This window comes from Nicotiana tabacum, chromosome 24 (assembly GCF_000715075.1).
Source record: "Nicotiana tabacum cultivar K326 chromosome 24, ASM71507v2, whole genome shotgun sequence".
Classification (NCBI taxonomy): domain Eukaryota; kingdom Viridiplantae; phylum Streptophyta; class Magnoliopsida; order Solanales; family Solanaceae; genus Nicotiana; species Nicotiana tabacum.
In genome coordinates this window covers 82,962,600-82,982,404 of record NC_134103.1, presented here as the reverse complement: position 1 = coordinate 82,982,404, position 19,805 = coordinate 82,962,600, and the positions used below count along the sequence as shown (strand labels likewise).

Here is a 19,805-nt window from a genome sequence, read left to right as displayed (position 1 = left end):
GTTGCGACTCTTCTTGCTCATTCTGTCTGTTTGAATCTCTGTTCTTGAAGTAATTTTTAGCCCGATCGCTTAAGAATTCTCGAAGATGCCTTTCGTTGAACAAATGGGCTACCTCCTCCCTCAACTGTTTGCAATCTTCTGTTCTATGACCATGGGTGCCATGATATTTGCACATTTGACTAGGATTTCTCTGGGCCGGATCAGTCTATAAAGGTTGGGGCCACCTAGTGTCTTTGATGCGCCCAATGGCCGATACAATAGAATGTGGGTGCGATATTACTCGTCTTCCTTTCTCTTTCTTGTGCGTTTTCCTTGGCCTTGAAGTACTTCCTCTACTAATCAAAATCATTTAGTCACTGTACCATTTACCAGCTTCAGCGATTAAGCCGATTCTTTTATTTTATGGAAGGATGTCAAGTAAATATCGTGACGACGGAACAGATAAAGTTTTTACCGGGTCTCAGCTCTAACATTTAAATATGCGCCTGAGCTAAAAGGATATAAGCCAAATACGATTACTAGGCTTAGATGACCCAATAGGTCATCACAAAATGTTGAGTCCACAACACTCAGATGAGTTCCTATTATTAGACTTGTATACGGTCAAAATCGGGTGGTTAATCGAGATCGGGTGGCAGACCAAGCTTCAATCCCAAGTTATATTGGATCGTTACATGAATAAATATTGCCTAACTCGTGATTCAGGGATCGATCGAGATCGAGACCAGCTAAAGTCGAGACCGAGAAGGATAGAGATCTAGCGAGATCGAACGAAACCTGCTAAGTCGAATAACATAAAGTCGAGGAATCCGTGACCGGACGAGGATTGTGGCAGAGATCTCGGCATGTATCAAGTCAAGACCGGTTGATTAGCCAATCAGGAGATTTTCCTCTGTATTTAGAATTGTACCATATGTAGAAATCCTCTACTATATAAAGGGGGTTCCAATTATTTTGTAAGCACATATTCACGCATAACAAAGCAATATATTACGTTTTCTCTCTTAAGCTCTCTTATTCAGTAGTTCAGTTCTTACTCTTCAATAATACACTTAGTTAGTGCGAGGGCAACCTAGCTCAAGGGCCAAAGCTGTATGATATACCAGTTTGCTTTATTTTACAGTTAATTTCTAACTTCAATTTTCATATTTCTCAGTTTGTGCCAAGTGAAATCACATATCCTTAATATCACTTACAAATTTAATTATTATCCGATTTTAAGGGTAAACATTTTGGCGCCCACCGTGGGGCTAAGGATAATAATGATTGTCTGGTGCTAATTTTCATAACACACACACACTGCTTTATACTTGTTCTTGTAAGCGTTTTTTATTCCAGGATCAGCATGTCGAACTCTCGAGCAATACCCATACACATCGACAATGGCCTTGGTTTTCATGGCGAAAACGACAACGTAGCCGCCCTAGGAAACGAAGTGCTTCCAGTTGACCTCGAGGGAGTACTAGTTGCAGACCCCATCGACGTCAGTTCCCATGTTGCCCTGAATGCAAATCTGGGCGTTGACCTCAAAAGTAGCGTCCGCAGAGACGTTCGATCAGCCGGTCAGAACGCACAGGGTGGCGAAGAAGGCGAAATCAGCGTTCGAATAATATTCGAAATGATGTAGGCTCAACAAGTTGCAATAGCACAACTTCAAAATCAGAACCACGCACCGAGTAGGGTCGAACCCGAGCCATCACAGGAAGTTGTTCACAGGGCCAAACCAGTACCGGGGAGGTCAAATGTGAATGAGTCAGGGATCGACCCCGCTATCTTGAAAATGTTCAAGGATCTGACAAAGCGAATTGAATCGGGGGAGAAGAAGATTGAAGCGAATGACAAAAAAGTGGAAATATATAACTCCCGAGTAGATCAAATTCCGGGGCACCACCGATTTTGAAGGGTTTGGATTCAAAGAAGTTCGTACAAAAGCCCTCCCCCCCCGAGCGCACGAGCGCGGCTCCTAAGCCCATTCCGAAGAAATTTCGTATGCCAGAAATTTCCAAGTATAATGGAAATACCGCCCCCAACGAGCATGTCACTTCTTACACATGCGCAATAAAGGGGAATGATCTAGAGAACGATGAGATTGAGTCCGTACTGCTGAAGAAAATTTATCAAAGGAGGCGATGATATGGTACCATAATTTGCCACCTAACTCCATTGATTCTTTTTCCATGCTCACAGATTCCTTCATCAAAGCACACGTCGGAGTGATAAAGGTCGAAACTAGAAAGTCGGACCTCTTCAAAGTAAAACAGAAAGACAACGAGATGCTCAAAGATTTTGTCTCTCGGTTCCAAATAGAGCGTATGGATCTGCCCCCGATCACCGACGATTGGGTTGTTCAGGCTTTCACTCAAGGCCTAAACATACGAAGTTCGGTAGCCTCACAACAGTTAAAGCAGAACTTGATCGAATATCTAGCTGTAACCTCGGCCGATGTGCATAATCGGTACTAGTCAAAGATTAGGGTTGAGGATGACCAGTTGGGGGCTCCTTCTGGGTTTGTTTATCCAAACAGGACCATCGACAGAGTTAAAAGGGATATTGACCAGGAACCACGGTCAAACAGAGATCGATATCAGCCATACGGTGGAGATCGGAGAAACAACGGGTCTGGACGCAACCCCGTTCGAATTGATAGACGAAATGCTCGAGGACAGAGCTCTCGAGGGCTCATGAGTAAAAATGGTTTCGACAGAAATGTCAAACCCAAAGAAGCACCATGACTATCGAAATACAACCCAGTATAATTTCACTAGTGGGGTCTGGGAAGGGTAGTGTGTACGCAGTCTTTACACCTATCCTGGGGTAGAGAGACTGTTTCCAATATACCCTCGGCATCCTTCCCTCCAAGAACTCCCACCTTGCTCTTGGGGTGACTCGAATTCAAAACCTTTTGGTTGGAAGTGGAGGGCGCTTACCATCAGAGCAACCCACTTTGTCTACTAAAAGGACACAAATTTCCTAATTCATTTTACTCAACTCTATATTGTATTCTCTTTATATGATTTTGTGATTCTTTAGATAATGATTTAGATTAATTTAACCTATGCATTAAAAGCTGGCAAGTAAATGCTTCAAGGTCAAGCACTGAAACTGTGAGTTCGATTAATGAGAACAATACATAAAAGATTAGCATGATCATCACGCACGAATAACACACAAATTGAAAAATGGTCCAATGACGAAGTGTTTAGGACGAAATCAAGAAGCTCAAGCTTCCTCTTAATCTTTTAGGCTTTGCCATAAGTCTAAGCATGAATCATGAAACTTCATTACTTCATTGCCATGTTTCCTTGTGCCTTGAGCAAGCTAGCTATTCTCATGACCACGTGCACCTCGCATCACATGTATCTCTATACAGATCCTATTTTTGTTCAATATTTTGCTCCCCCTTTTCATACATACTATGGCCTATAGCTTAACCCCATGTCCACATATATGTCACATTTAAAAAAATTCCAAAGATTACAAATTAACAAAACAGAGCAATTTAATTACAGACCTTGCCATTGTAACTCCTCAATAAATACGCCCACTTAATTTCCTTTCCCTCTCAGTTCGCCCTCTGCTCAAACCCCATTCCCATTCTCTAAACTAAAAGCCTATATCACACTATTTTCCCCTGTTTAGACTGAACTGAACACTTCACTGTGAGAAAATGGCTGTGACTAATTGGACGCTCTACATTGCTAGTGTTCTCTGTTTTCTGACGGCTGTTAACGCAAAAATCTCCGGCAATTACGCCGGCGGTCCCTGGACAACTGCCCACGCCACTTTCTATGGAGGCTCCGATGCCTCTGGCACCATGGGTATTATACCTCTCTTCTCTTCTCTTCTCTTCTCCCCATTTAACGCAAAAGTCTTCGATTTAAATTTCAACTTAAACTACTACTTCAATATAATAAGAATCTATAGTGTAAAATACTTCTGCCTCTTTCCCAATTTATATGGCATGATTATAGCTTGTTTGACCTAGCTTCTAAGATAAAGAGAAATTCTTTTAAAAAATAAAAAAAAATTATTGAGAAGTAGTTTATGTTTTGCTAATTAATTTGAGAAATATTTTTTAATAACAATTAGAGTTTAGTCAAGTTTTTAAATGAGATTTCTAATTATTTTTCTCAAAATATTTTTTTTTAAAAGTATTTTTAGTAAAAAATTATATTTTTTTGTTTCTAAAAAGTTGCTTTTATTTATACTCAAAAGAAGAAATTTTTTTTTTAAAAGCCTGGCCAAATACTTTTAACTTTGGGATTAAAAAAAAAAAAAGCTTTTGGCCTTGCAAAGTTTGGGTAAAGAGGCTATTTAGTATATCGAAAAAGAATGTTAGTATATATATATTTTTTAAATAATTTATTTCAAACTTCTTAATTTACTCTTATTAAGATAATTATAGTCGCAGATATGTGTATTGACTCATTTTAGAAGGTTACTGATGGTTTAACAATGGGAAATTGTTTTTCCTAGGTGGGGCTTGTGGATATGGGAATTTGTACAGCCAAGGTTACGGAGTGAACAATGCAGCACTGAGTACAGTCCTTTTCAACAATGGGTTGAGCTGCGGCGCTTGCTTTGAGCTAAAGTGTACTGACCAGAAATGGTGCACCCCTGGGAACCCTTCCATATTAGTGACTGCCACAAATTTCTGCCCACCAAACTTCGCCTTGCCTAACGATAATGGAGGGTGGTGCAACCCACCTCGCCCCCATTTCGACCTCGCCATGCCTATGTTCCTCAAAATTGCTGAGTACCGTGCTGGAATTGTTCCTGTAAACTACCGACGGTTAGTGTCACAAAGCCTAGCTATAAAACCCTTTTTTTGCTATTGCACTTTATCATTTTTAGTACCTGGGTGCACTATTAAAAAATTAAGAAAAAATGTACTTAATTGGAATTGATCTATATTCCTGCCAGTAAATAACTCAACCTTCAACAAGTACATCATTCAACCTTCTTGGAGTATGTGTGCCACCAATTAATATTATACCAATTTTAGAAAATATGTACATAAAATATCTAATTTTGTGAAAAATTCATGGTTTCACATATCTCGTAGTCTCCTTTATAAATTCGTCCCTAAATATTTTTGGAAGCTGCTAAAAATATTATTTCTCAAACTTATATTTTCTCACTTTTAATTTATGTGAATATATTTCCTTTTAATTGTGCCAAAAAGAATGACCATTTTTCATATTTGAAATTTTTTTATTTTTATGTAATGATTTATAACCACACAAAATATATATAACTCATTTTACATAACAAGTTTAAAAGTTTTTTTTTCTTAAGTTTTGTGCCCAGTTAAATAGGCTCGTATAAATTTAAATAGATATTATTTAGTATGGTCCCGTATCCTTAGGACCTCAGCTATATTTCGTAAAGTGAACTGCCCCAATTGAAAACGCATGTTCCTATCTTTGGTGCATTTGCCCTTAATAGTAGCGTCAAAGTTGTGCATTATTAAGGTGTTTCTGAGGGGTAGAAAGGTAATTTAAATATGAAAAAGTGATTCAGGAAATTTGGGATCTGCCCTGCTTAGATTTTAGTGTATGTGTCACATAGTTCTCATTGTCCCAAACGCTTGTTGGTTCCCGAACATATTGTACGCCATTAAGTAGGAGAAAACATTCACTCTCGATATTTTTATTAAATTAATTAATTTAATCTCAAAAGTTGTAAAATAAAGTGGAAAAATATATTCACGTCTAAACAACTAGTACACATATGAAAGATATACTCCTTTCATTTTAATTTATACGAATTTATTTTCTTTTTGATTCATTCCAAAAAATGATTCATTTCTAAATTTGAAAATAATTTAACTTAAATTTCAAATTTTACCCTTAATGAGAAATTTTTATAGTCACACAAATATTCTAGGATATTTAACACTACAAGTTTCAAAAAATTATAGCCACACAAATATTATGACTTCTTTAGAACCACAAATCTTAAAAGCCTTTATTCTTTTATCAAAATCTTTGTCCAGATAAACATGTTCACATAAATTGAAGTAGAGAGAGTACATTACGTTAACTGATGTGATGTAAACGTCAAATACAAATAATGTTTTTGTATTTGACCTAGTTGATTTATAAGGATAAATCCTAAAGCTCATAACCTCTTACTAAATTTTTTTATTTTTTAATTGTTTACAGGGTACCATGCAGAAAGCAAGGAGGAATCAGATTTACAATCAACGGTTTCCGTTACTTTAACTTGGTATTAGTGACAAATGTCGCAGGGGCAGGGGATATTCAAAAGGTATATGTGAAAGGTACAAAAACCAATTGGATAGCAATGAATCGGAATTGGGGTCAAAATTGGCAAACCAATGCTTTACTTGTTGGCCAAGCCCTTTCTTTTAGAGTCACTGCCAGTGACAAACGCAGTTCCGCTTCTTATGATATAGCACCAGCTAATTGGCAATTTGGCCAGACTTTCCAGGGTAAGAATTTCCGGGTTTAGTTTCCAAAAAGAAAGGAAAATATTATACTTACTGACCCTATTAAAAAAATGTCCTTTAATCTTATTATAAAAAAGAAAAAAAAATAGAAAAATTCACACGATTTCCCGCCTTCAATTTTTCTCTTTTTTATCTGGGAAAATTTGAAGTACGCGGGAATTATTTTCTTTTTCTTGGATTTGTATTTTTTTTTTTTGCCTTTTTTACCTTTATGTGATAAAGTGGGTGTTGGTAAAAGTTAAACCTGGATAAGGTGAAGGGCAAAAGCTATAGAGGCTGAAGCAGCTACAAAAGGACCAAAATTGGGGAAAACTTGTAGCCCTCAGCTTTATTTGCATATTGATACTGATGTAATGGGAAATTACTGCCTAAGCTTATGAATATACTTTTATACTGCAAATCCTATATTTTATTATTTGTAGCTCTCTTGTTTTCCATTGATTGTTTATTGTATATCATTTCTCTTCTTTCCGCATCTTCCGAATCGTGTCTCTAACGAAAAAGCAAGCAGCGATTAAATAAGCGAAAAAGAATTTTAACATGCAACAGAATATGTTAGTAAATACATAAGCGGAACTAAGATTTAAATTTATGTTCAGAATTTTAGTTCAATCAAAGCTATTGAACCCGTAATCTATACTCTAGTTCCGTCCCATTTAAATATGTCGTGAGACTCCCTTTCAGAACTCCTCATTAATGTCTTATTCCCATCATTTAACCTATGGCTAAGAAGTGCTAACAGAAACGACAGTTCTTGCCTATCAACTAATTAAATCAAAGACAATGAAATTTTACATCACTGAAATGGTACTACTCTTTTGTTGTTTCAAGATTGGGTCAAATTTTAAGCTCTCATCGCAATTTTACCACATATATACATTATTGGATTCCGAATAGTAACAAGCACAGAGACCTTTGAGCTTGAGGTAATTAGATGCTCTAAACAATGACCAAAGTAAAGGTTGTTTTATTCAATCTAATAACTTGATGACATTATCAGTCCCGTTTTATATATTCCTCACTACAACTTTTATTTCAGCTAGAGATAACAAATGGGTTCAGGAGCAGAATGGGGTAGCAGATCTACTAGCTAAGAAAGGAGCCAGAAGCAGCTTTCTGATCATGTTATTGTATATATGTCAGTTTCTCCTTTGTTTGCTATGAATCCACTAATAGCAGATTAATTAGGAACTGCTTTTGTTAGGACACATTCGACTTGTACTACTAGTTCGGATTATAACGCAGAGACACTGTATTTTATTATAACGCATATTAAATTATAGTTTTTGGCACGTGTATCACGAGTCATGCACTAATAACAGATTAATTAAGAATTACTTTTGTTAGGACACATTCTGCTTGTACTACTAGTTTGGATTTTGACTCTACTTTGCATGAACTATTAATCCACGGAGAAACTGTATTAACGCATACTATTTATCTGTTAGTTTCTCGATACATACGTTACACACGTGTATGCTGAGTCATATAGTGAATCGTAAATAATGAGCACATAATTTAAACTCATTGTACAAAGTAAGGGTGTACATAGGTCGGGTTGGTTCGAATTTTTCAATTATCAAATCAAACCAATGGTGTTGGACTTTTAAATTTATAAACCAAACTAACAAAGTCGGGTTTTTCAATCTCATTTTTTCGGGTTTCGGATTTTTTTCGGTAAAGTCTTTATAGCATAAAATATGTAACTTGTGCTCCAAATATTTCTTAAGTCCTAGTAAAATACAACTATATAATGTGTTTTCCAAGAAACTAACAAAATAATATGAGATAAGTCATAGCATTATACTAAAATATTCAATAACAAAGATAAAATTATAAAATTACATAAAACAAATATTGCTAATTAATAAGCCATAATAAAAATTAACATAATCTAAAAATACTATATAGGTCATGCTAAAATAAGTATAGCTAATAAGTACTAATATTAATTACATAACTAAGCACTAAAGAAAAAGATAAACTAAGTTATGCATTTTCATTATAAACCAATATAAAATTAAAATAACTATCCAACACTATCGTCATTCCTAATATTGAATTGAATTTCTTTTGTTAGCATTAGTATTGATTTGAACTTTGTTTGAGTTACTACATTTATGGGCTATAAAATTTATTTACCATTCAAGAATGTTAAGTCTAAACTTGAAATAATACGTTAAAAGATAAAAATGTGAAAAAGTTTATAAAATATTTATAAATTATATTACAATAAATATTTATATGTATAAAATATTTTTAAAAATTATATAAATGTACTATCAGGTTGGTTTGATTTCGGTTTGACTTTTTTTAGTTAAAACCAAACCAAATCAATTATGGCCGGGTTTTATTTTTCAATACCAAACCACATTGGATTTTATTTCCGGTTTGACTCGAATTATCGATTTGGTGCGATTTATCGATTTTCTTTGTACACCCATGGTACAAAGCATCTATGTTTATGCCCTTTTCGCCTTCCGTCGTCAAAAAGAAAATCTAAGTTTAGGTTGTACACAGATATCAGTCAAAATTGGCAAATAAAGAACAAATCTTGATATTCTCCAATACTCGAAAGATCTAAAAATTAGGGATAGGTCAATGGGAATTTATACCCCCTTATCTTTCAATATTTCCTCTCGAAAAGAGATAATAAATCTAAGATGAAGGACCAGACACTCCCTTTGCTACTTTTCACGGCAATAAAAATTTTCCTATCTTTTATTTTCCTACTATTGTCAGTCAACTAGCTGCATATTCTAAGGTTAAAATTTGTTCCTCAGAAATCAATTTGTAGTTTATAATCTAGTAATTATTACTCGTAATTATTCTATTTTAGCTGAATTTATTCCCTAAACCTGTTGTGATCTACTTTGACTTGTCTTTAAGAATATTTCCCCATTTTTATCTACTTGCCTTTGATACTTTGGAATCTATTTGCAATTTTTTGTCTTTTTATTTTGGGGAGGGGAATGCGCTTTTCTTTTACTGGTCGTGTAAGAATATCTGATGGGATTTTTTTTGGGACGTTTGGTCCATAGCTTTAATATTTCATATTGGATGGTCGAGTTGTGTAAATACAATATGAGAATCAAACTTGTGAGCTTATATTACAAGATAGATAGAATGAACATAAGTGAAATTTCACAAGGGTCACTAACTTTTATTTAAGGAAAGAACTTAAAAAAAGAAAGTGGCAAAAACCTTTAATTAGAAATCTCACACAGAACTATTAATTAAATGCAAAAAGAAAACACATCAGACAGCTGTCGCCGTCTGTGGGAATCGAACCCACGACCACGTAGCTCTACCAGCTGAGCTAAGACGGCTGCTTGCTTAATGTCATGGTTAATTAAATATAACTAAAATACTTTACATTTGTATCTTCATCAAAACGAAGAATTAGTTAACTAAATAATGTATGATTAGTACATTAGCATTTACCTTCGAACCATTCTCCTCTTATTACTCTTTGTTTTGTATGTCCATGGAATAGAGTTAACTCTTGAGTGCAGAGGTGGATCTAAAATTTAAGTTTTATTGGTTCAACATTTAAGTTTTTGCGTTGAACATATTGTATTTTTAAAGTTGTGGGTTCATATTGTTATATATTACAATATTAATTAATTTTTACACATAAATTTATGTTCTGCGTTCAAAGTAGTGGGTTCAGTTAAACCACACATTGTATCCGCCTCTGCTTGAGTGGATTGTCCATGAAAAGGAGTTCACTCTCCGGGAAATAAATGATAGAAACCAACTCAAGATGTGGAACTTTTAAGTATTACAACAAGTGCTCTATTTAGGATGATCTCATTTCAACCTATGAAGTACTGAAGTCTTTAGCAACCCACGGAGGGGAATAAGAGAAAAGAATAGTGAAAATACACAAGTTTCTGTTTTACCCAAAATTTAGATCTAGATTTAAATAATTAGATTTTCTTAATAAGGTAGAATTAATCTTAACAAACAATAATATCCACTAGATTATTTAACTAGTGTCGTGACAAAATGTAACAAAATCTGTGGTAGGTGATAGATATATAATAATGAACAACACTTAATGGCACAAATCTAAAGTGAATGGCATTTAATAGCAATAAATGATGTATAATGGTATTTATGTTAATATATGTAACAGAGATGACAAAAAAAGAGGACGAAGCCGTGTAATATTCCTTCTGACAAGGATAAATGATTGATAAGCCTTGAATATTCGGATTCTCCTTGGATCGTGGGAGAAAAGTTAGACAGGGATATCAAGAAAAATGTGCCTTTTGTATGTACGTAATAAAGCAAGAATCTCAAAAAATGTCAAAGTGTTGTTCTTTTACAAATGAGTGTTCCATGTCCCCTATAACTAGTCTATTTCTATTTATAAGGGAACATGTGCCACAAAACCCTAATAGTACAGATCTAGAGGATATTCACTGGAATATTCTCTTTAAAGTCTTATCCTAAAACTAGCCGTTAGTACTCTGTTTAAGGAGGGTGCTCGTCCTCGACCTTGATCTCTGTTGACGCCTCGACCTAGCCCTTCTTCTCTTATCAGATCGCTTCAATCTTGAATTTTCTGTTGAAGCCATACTGATAACACGTGATCTGAATACAACTACGACAATTTTTGGCCTATACAGTTTCCCCTTAAACTTGCCCCGAAAACTCGGTTGCACACTGCAACTTTACGGGAATTTCCCTCACTCCCTCCCCCCCCCCCCCCCCAAATTCTCGTTTGAAATGAAATTATGAGGATTTATTCACCTCCCTATCCAACTTTAGTGTTCAAACGGACTAAGTATGCATATTTTATATATGTAAAATTTTATTAGATCACGTCCATAACAAAATTTGGACTAAAATCATAAATTCAAAATATATTAACTCAAGTCAACATTTTGGCTTAATAAATCTGAATTTATTAAAGTCAAAATTAAATGACTTAAATTCAAATCCATTAATGTTCTAGGTTGCACTTTTTTTTTTTGATAAACATTAAGTCATTTAGGGTCGATGGCGCAAGGTTCTAAACTCAGATAGCCTCCCCCTCCCCTGCAGAGTACACCTAGCCCACACATCACATGTTGCGCTCTTACCGCTAGACCAAAGCCCCGCGGGAGAGTTTGAACTTGCAGAGTACACCTAGCCCACACATCACATGTTGCGCTCTTACCGCTAGACCAAAGCCCCGCGGGAGAGTTTGAACTTGCAGAGTACACCTAGCCCACACATCACATGTTGCGCTCTTACCGCTAGACCAAAGCCCCGCGGGAGAGTGGGCTTTTTCTTTTGCATTTATTCACTCTTTAAGATTCCCCACAATGTGGAAAACACTTACATGCACATGATATTTATGCTAAACAAAACAACTTGTCCATATACATTTTGTTTGCTTGGTGTAAACCCCAGGTAGATTTTTACCATGTGTAATTTGTCCCGTCGTAATTTTGAGGACTCCAATTGGTTTAGGAGAATTGTGAATGTCAGATTCTTCCCCTCCTTTTTCTGAAGTTGAAGTGAAAAACATAACAAAAGCCCATGCTCCATGATCAAAGAGTTCCAGTATCTATCTGATGTCCACAAGTGGTACGGCAAAATTGGCAGATTCAACCATTTGAGTCCAGAATGAATGAAAATCATTGAGACAGAAATATCATGTCAGATCAACCAGCTGAGTCCATAAATGCTGATAGTTTTACCTCATTACTGGTATGAACTGCGAAGATACTACACAACAAAACAATTGATCTTATTGAACAACTATTTTCAACATAATTTTCCACCAACGTACTTAGATGAGTTCCTGTACTAATAGATTGCAACTTATCTTCAAGTTCAATAATACTCACTGTTATAATATCTATGTATAATGAATAGCCAAGGACCTAAAAATAATTGGTGTAGATGAGAAAAGTAAAAAAGAAAAATCAGAAGGAACCTAACACAAACGTATATATGCAAGGTCGATTCTTCTGGAATTTGATGAGGTCTTTTGATTCATGAAGGTGACAACACCTCAAGAATTCCAACTGCATGACAGCCAGCGTCACGGATAATAGCAGGGTAAAAATACTGATTCCAGCAGTTATCCTGCATGACAGAAAAGATGATAATGGTAATGATGTAATCCAATTGGAACTACTCAAAAACATGCTCGTGCTCTTCCCCCCTAAAGAATATTTTCAGAAATATTAGACAAAGCCAATAATGTCACACGCAATTGATGACAAGAGCATGCATGAGTACATAATAGTGCTAGTGCTAACAAGTATAGGTCGAAGAAAAGCGTGGCAATGAACTGTTTTGTCACATATCGGAAAACTGTTAGTACTTCCAGTAGCAGAAACAGCAATATAAATGGATTTTACATTGTCAGTATTTGGCAAACTGTGATTTCAATCATGTGCATCATCCATGAGCGGAGTTCTTTTTTTTTTATTGGTGATCCATGAGCGGAGTTCTCTTTTTTTTCTATTGGTGAATGGTGATCCATGAGCGGAGTTTAAATATCTAATGAATGATTACTTAGACACACTGTTAACTCGATTCTTTCTCCGAAGTTTGAAGCAGAAATCATATAAGAAGAAAGAAGCTGTTAGAATATTCTGTAACTGAGTCGTCAATACTGTGTTATTGAGGACTTAAATTAGGAAATTATGTGTATCAATGAGAATCAATTTCGGATTCAACTACTAGAATGTGCAATATACTTTAGTAGTTTAAATGGAAAGGATGGCTCTTACCATAGGTTCTAGGTGATACCCATTCTTGTTGCACGCAAACAATCTGCTACATGTGATATCTCTTTGACAGTTGAATCATTAATTCCAGTACTAGTATTGTGCTGCTCATTGTCGAATGCAAACTTAAGCTGTTTCTCCACAGACCTGAAGATGGACTTCCGTTTTGACCTTACACGATATGGAGGAGAGGCGTTAAACGCCTCGGTATCGCATGGCCCAATACCATTGTAAGAAGGGTTTTTTGAAGAACTCCGAATCATGACATATTTTTCTGAACTGTCAGTTTGTTTATTTTCTGAACTGTCAGTTTGTTTATCCTCACAAGCATCATGTACTTCATCCTTATGCGTATCTCCATCTGCATTCCCAATTTTATTACCTGGCGTGGAGTTCAACTTCCTCTTCCTAAATATGGAAGGCGTATTCGGGAAGCTTCTAGCAGCAATCTTCAGTATGGATTCAGGGGTTTGTGAATACAAACTACTACCCTTCAGACTACTAGGTGGAGTCAAGAAAGAACTAGGTGACAAACTTGGACTTGAATCAGATTCACAATGCGCCCATCGAATATTCAGATGATCTGAATCCATTGAAATACAACTTTCTAACTGTGGAGGTTCGTAGTATAATGTACCACATGTAGGTATTTCACAAGAAAATGGAGTTTCAATGACTTTAAAATGATCAACTTCACTATTCTTTCCATATCCTTCAAACTTGATTTCCTTAATTTGTTTAACATGGATAGAATCCATTACCGGTGACTCTGCCTCCCACCTAACAACTTCAGAATCAGCAGACTCATTTTTAGGACCACTATTGGAAGCATCAATATTTACAACCAGCAGTTTGGCATCTTGATGATTCTTGTCACAATTTTCTATTTTACACACATCGGTAGTTCCTGATGAAGCAAGCTCAGTTGAATCTGATCCTTTGTGTGAGCAAACAAGTGCCTTTTCAGCTGAAGCTGTACCAGTGGTGTCCTTACAACCATTTTGAAGGCCGTCCCTACCAACAGATGGAAGGTTTCCAGTAGCCAAATAAAAGTCTAACTTCTTCTTCATGGAGCTATTCCAATGGTTCTTGATTGCATTATCAGTCCTGTATAAAACTTCGTCCATTTATGACCAAGAAAAGTAGTTTAAGAGATGTAATAGATACTATAAATGAATCCGTATTCTTGAGCATATTTCTGTAGGTTATTCCGTCATTTATATGGAACAATGGCTGAAAAAGCTTTAACTTCAGAGCTTATCTACCTTAAAGTCAAACTCAAAACCAATGATATACAAGCTTCTGAGTATCAGCAGTTACCAACAGATAACACTAGGTAAGACACAAAAACAGATCAAATGTTTCAAGGCTACAATGATATTTGTTTCTATCAATGTGATATCCACGGATAAGAAATATGCATATAAGAACTAACTAGTAAATTCGTAATTATCATTTTCTACCACAATCGGGTGAAAAGCATAGTTATCATGGGGATAATATGCATATTAGCCGGACAAACAAAAAACATGAAGTTAAATTAGGCCTAAAGATTAGCTGGCTAAACAAAGGCCTTCACACAGTCGCACTACAAGACATAATAGCATAAACTGATTCATTATACACAATTCCAGTATCTCCACACAATCTTTCAGGATCTTTTTCCTATAGTTTTTCTTTGGTGACTGCTTAGAACCCAATAGCAGAAAACGCCATATAGATTTTTTTCTCTCTTTAATCTACTGAATGAAGAATTCATAACTTCTTTAGATCATCTACTAGTGTTGGACCCACCTAAAGATGTTCAATATCTGTGCTGAATGATTACCTTCTTACCTTCCAGGTAGGACTTTAGCTATTTCAGCCCACTTGTTCCCATAGATCCGATGAGCATCTAGGAGTGCTAGTTCCTCCTCCAACGTCCAGGCATCTTTTTTTATATTTGGATTCAAATGATTGTGCCACCTGAAGAAATTAAAAAATCATCATTAAGCCAATGCAGTAAGCTCTCCCAATTTGAAAAGGAAAATGAAGAATTGATTGTGATATTAGCAGAAAAAGCTGAATCGGTAAAAGCAAGGTAGTTATATTTATATATCTTTGACTGACACATGTAGTATCTAAGTTCCACAATGGGGAAAGTTAGCAATGAATCAACAGATAGCTCTATTGATATATGGAAGGAACTGTTAAATTAAACAAGGATTACATTTACACAGCTTATGACCACCATATCTGATCTTACCTCTCACGGCATTGCTTCCCTATCCGACCAGGCAATGATTTGGCTATGACAGACCATTTTGTAGGGCCGTACCTTACCACCAGTTCAATGATCTTATCATCCTCCTATAAACAAATCACCAACAAATTGAAGGACATCGAAAATTACCAAGATCATCCAAGCACAATCTAGAAGAACAGATTAACATAGAAGAAAAACAAAACCAACCTCTTGAGTCCAGGGTCCTTTTACAAGGTCTGGGTTCAGAACCTTTTGCCATCGATGCAGGCATTGCACTTCAGATCTATCCGGAAAGAATTCAGCTGCATGTACATCAGTGTTTGAATAAAACCAGATTTTTTTTATCTAGTTACAGAATACGCTTAAATCAAGAACTGAGTGAAATACGTTACTCATTGATCAACAACCAATAACAGTTGATATCAAACAAATCAAGAGTGACTCACAAAAAAACTTCAAACAAGTTAACATTTCAGAGTTGAAGTTGTGTGTCCGCTCTTTCGTAAACCAGGTTTGGCAGACTCTATTATGAAAGAAACATATTCACCATTCTTTAATATATCAAAAACAACTATACCTAAACGCCAAACAAGTTGGAGTCGGCTACATGAATCCTCAATATCTATTCTTCTATTTGGTCTCATTCCATTCCAATACTCAATTCCAAATCTCACACTTATCCTTAAACTGACATACAAATTGCTAATCAAACTAAAAGACTCTTCACAAACACCAACCTCAGGTGCACCAATAACAAGTCTTAATTCCAATTAGTTGATATTCTTTTTGTTTAATTAGTTGATATTCCATATATGAATCCTTTGCTTCCATTCAATTTTGTTCTTAGCTAAGACCACACGAATTTCAAAAGACGACTTCTCTCCTTGTGATTTTAGATCAATCTCGTTTTGTTCTAACACCATCAACCATCCAAATATTGTGCCATGCCTAAGTACCACCAGTTTGGAGGTCTACGTAGGATAACAGAAATCATCTCAGGCAACCTTCTCCCATTTTATCCTCGACATATGCTTGTTACACTCTCCGTCTAATGTGTTTTGCTGGTATAGCCAATGTGAAAATTTTATTTCATATTACAAACAACAATTACAACACAGGAAGTTGAGAAGAACGAAATAGAGAATCACATGATGATTGTAGTATGAACCAAATTGCAGAAGTAACTGCCAAAGCTAGCCTAGATCTAAGCTACAAATAATTCAGTACAGCAAGTAATAACATGTTTGAACATATTGACCTAGCATGTCTATTACAGATGCATTCAAAACACACACACAAATAAACCACCTACAGATCTGAGATAATTTTGTTCAAGAGAGAACCACTAGATGTTGTAAATTGACCTGCCAAAGAAGAAGGCTGAGTATATCATTTTTTTAAGGTAAAGTTTTATTAATGAAGGTACCAAGATGGTACAATTATGCCAGATCAAAAACTGCCATAACAATCAACAACAAATCAACTATCTCCTCCAAGAAATCTATGTACTGCTAAAGAAGAAGGCTGAGTATATCATAGCTGACTGCACCATGGGCTACATCACTGCACGAGTAAAATACCACTTGTTCAAGCAAAAAGGCCAACCTAGAGAGAGGCAACCCAGCCATGGGATTGCGTTTAGCCAACAAAGAAGGCTCTGCTGGTCTCTGGGAAGGATGATGTCTCAGGGCAAAGCAAAGAAAGCAAATGGTTTGCCTTAGGTTAAATTCATCATGGAGGATTTACAGCAAGCCAATTAAGAAATCTTAGTTGGTCTTTGGAAAGGGGTGGCGTCAAAGAACAAGGCAAAGATAGCAAACGACCTCTCATAAGCTAAACTCTTCCCCGAGTAGTTAGATTGACTTTTATTCAACCTAATATGATTTTTACTGCAAGTGTAGTAGCTTACCATCGGTGAAATATTGCTCCCTATCTTGGCATAGAATCATTTTCCTACTCGATCTTATTTGTAGAAATAGGGTTCCATAGTAATCATATTACAACCTCTGATATTCAACAACATCAACTTTCAAAGATGAGTGTCAGTGTGTTTGAATCACAGTTCATAAGCAATATTTATATGCATGGACATTTTTACTTTTGCCTGTTATTTTGAAATGGGAAAAGGGACAGCAGACATGCATCTCCCATGTGTTTTTCAAGGCTTTCTACTGTTTGATATACTCCTTGTATTCAGGAATGTGTTTTCCATTCTTTAATGAAATTTATTACCTTATAAAAAAAAATAAAAAAAACACGTTTTGCAGCACAAGATTTTTCAATCTGTAATAGTTAGTGAAGGCACTAGCTGCTGAAGATTGTTCAAACTTTAATAACTTCCAAAACAACTAGCAAGGAAATTATACCTATTTTCTTCCAGCACTTCCCCCTGTAAACTGCAACAGCCCTTCTCAAAGTATCATCCTGTGGCATTGGGAAATTTATCTAATCAATGCATGATTCCTCAAAGTAAAACCAAAAGCTGAATTAATCATACAAAAGGCAAGCAACAATAAATAAGAAATTCTAGGAATAGAGCACATTAATATTTATATACCATGGGGCTGTAGAAGCACAAACAAACTCATTAGAAAAAGTGTTCCACCAGAAAACAACTTTTCCACTATAACCTGAGGGCTTGAGCTTTTAGGCTATTGAGCTATCTTGCACCAGAAGATTGTATCATACATATCCAGAAAACTACTTACCTCCTCAGGAGTCCAACCACCCTTTGCTCGTCTAATTGGACCAGTGGTTCTCCTGCAAAATTCAACTCAATGTAAGGATCTCATTATTTACATGCGGTCCAGATGGAAGCAAGAATCACAAAATGCCAAAACCAATAAGCATCAATCACTACTTTACATTAATATCTTTCCATTCAAAACTAAAAAATTAGCAGCAGAAACACCGTGAATCTCAAACACCCCTCAATAGAGAACATGATATTTCACATGATTGTGAATCCGCTATGTGACTGAATGAAGGAGATGACAGGAGAAAAAATTGCATGACATTTCGACTCTAATAATCTATTGTCTTCATGATAGAAAATCTTGACATTTAGATGCTATTCAGCTGCTGAATCACTTTCATATGCCACAACGTAGTTCTAAATTCTAATCTAATTCACAAATGACCTAAATTAAGGTGTGAAACAGAATTAATTGGAGTATCATACAATCTCATGACTAGGGATTCCACTTTAAAAAAAGCCAAACTTTACCCGAAGTACCAAAGAATGATACTTAAAAGTCATCTACGACAAAGAAAATATAAACTTCAGATAAACTTTGAAATCAAAACTCGCAAGAATGCTCTCCCAATGTTCAGATTCAAAACTATTATTAGCAACTATACAAGGTCAAATATGCTGGTTCTAATCTAGGAAATCATATATAGAGAACCAAACAACATTTACCGATGAGCTGGTGATGTAGGCGTCGGGCTGCATACTTCCAATGACTTTACAGTTACACTGCCACTATTTTCAGAAACCGAAGAAGCTGAAACAGCCGTTGATTGCTTATTCTCAGTACAGCAATCCTCTATTTTCAATTCATCCATGCTTCACAACTCAAAAATCTTAAATCACCAATCCAATAGCAAAATTCAATGAAAAAAACCCCCAACTTTAGAAACCTAATGATTTCCATGTATATAACTCAACCCGAACATCATATTTCGATTTTCAGATCAAAATTATAAGTAAGCAAAAAACTCAAAGCCATATATTCCATGAAAAAAAAAACGATCCAAACATTAACTTTTCAAAAAAATAACCAAAAATCGATTCAGATTAACCAAACTATACAGGTTGAATAAAACAAAACTAAAAATAAATTGATCAAAAGTCAATAAAAATATAAAGAGCAAGTAAACTGATATTTTTAACGGAATTTTAATAGGTTAACAGCAAACTAACCTTATATTTAAGTTCATTCGAAAGTCGAAACCTAATAATAAATCTCTCAGTTCCTTAGAGAGAGAAATTAAGAGATGAATTGAGCTAAAATAAAACTTTGCCCGTTGAATTATACAGAAAAGTAAATCTTCATAATAGTATTAAACAAAAATATAAGCTTTTGTACATAACGAATACATCAAGGGGGTCACCGACGGGGCCGTTTGGTAGCCGTTAAACATTTTGTTGCTTGGAATTATGACGGATTTAACGCGAGTGCCATAACGGCGTTAACGGTTCCACGTGTAGGTTACGAAAAGAAAGTTTGAACCTCAAACGGCACACTTCAGTTCGATATACGTTGAATAACATGTTCATCGGTTTAGATATTCCTGGGTAATTTTAGACCGTTAGATTGGAAATTTTGGCGTTGATTTGATTCCT

At 35.6% G+C, this 19,805-nt stretch overlaps 2 protein-coding genes across 3 annotated transcripts; one reads left to right on the top strand and one right to left on the bottom strand.

The window, feature by feature from the left end:
• Positions 1-3,503: 3,503 nt before the first annotated feature.
• Positions 3,504-7,762, top strand: LOC107787191 (expansin-A3-like). Its single transcript, XM_016608729.2, has 4 exons — positions 3,504-3,818; positions 4,477-4,792; positions 6,168-6,457; positions 7,515-7,762. The coding sequence occupies exons 1-4, from the start codon at positions 3,668-3,670 to the stop codon at positions 7,637-7,639; spliced, it is 882 nt and encodes a 293-aa protein (XP_016464215.1). The 5' UTR covers positions 3,504-3,667; the 3' UTR covers positions 7,640-7,762.
• A 4,437-nt stretch (positions 7,763-12,199) lies between these two features.
• On the bottom strand, positions 12,200-19,520 carry LOC107787190 (transcription factor MYB3R-3). 2 transcript variants are annotated; one of them, XM_016608727.2, is made up of 9 exons: positions 19,383-19,520; positions 18,879-19,025; positions 18,166-18,217; positions 17,824-17,881; positions 15,665-15,759; positions 15,458-15,561; positions 15,049-15,177; positions 13,216-14,319; positions 12,200-12,562 (listed from the first exon to the last, which is right to left on the bottom strand). In XM_016608727.2, exons 1-8 carry the CDS (start codon positions 19,397-19,399, stop codon positions 13,224-13,226), a joined length of 1,698 nt encoding a protein of 565 aa, XP_016464213.2. In that variant the 5' UTR covers positions 19,400-19,520; the 3' UTR covers positions 12,200-12,562; positions 13,216-13,223. The 2 variants fall into 2 exon arrangements, with proteins under 2 accessions (XP_016464213.2, XP_016464214.2); XM_016608728.2 differs by having other exon boundaries at positions 18,879-19,042; positions 19,383-19,497.
• Between the last annotated feature and the right edge of the window lie 285 nt (positions 19,521-19,805).

Excerpts from the sequence above, each read along its gene's own strand:
- LOC107787191 (XM_016608729.2), top strand. The coding sequence starts at position 3,668 with ATGGCTGTGACTAATTGGACGCTCTACATTGCTAGTGTTCTCTGTTTT. Across the intron at positions 4,793-6,167 it reads GTTCCTGTAAACTACCGACG|GGTACCATGCAGAAAGCAAG; the intron begins GTTAGTGTCACA and ends AATTGTTTACAG. Across the intron at positions 6,458-7,514 it reads ATTTGGCCAGACTTTCCAGG|CTAGAGATAACAAATGGGTT; the intron begins GTAAGAATTTCC and ends CTTTTATTTCAG.
- LOC107787190 (XM_016608727.2), bottom strand. Across the intron at positions 15,760-17,823 it reads GAAGTGCTGGAAGAAAATAG|CTGAATTCTTTCCGGATAGA; the intron begins GTATAATTTCCT and ends ATGTACATGCAG. Across the intron at positions 15,562-15,664 it reads AAGGACCCTGGACTCAAGAG|GAGGATGATAAGATCATTGA; the intron begins GTTGGTTTTGTT and ends ATTTGTTTATAG.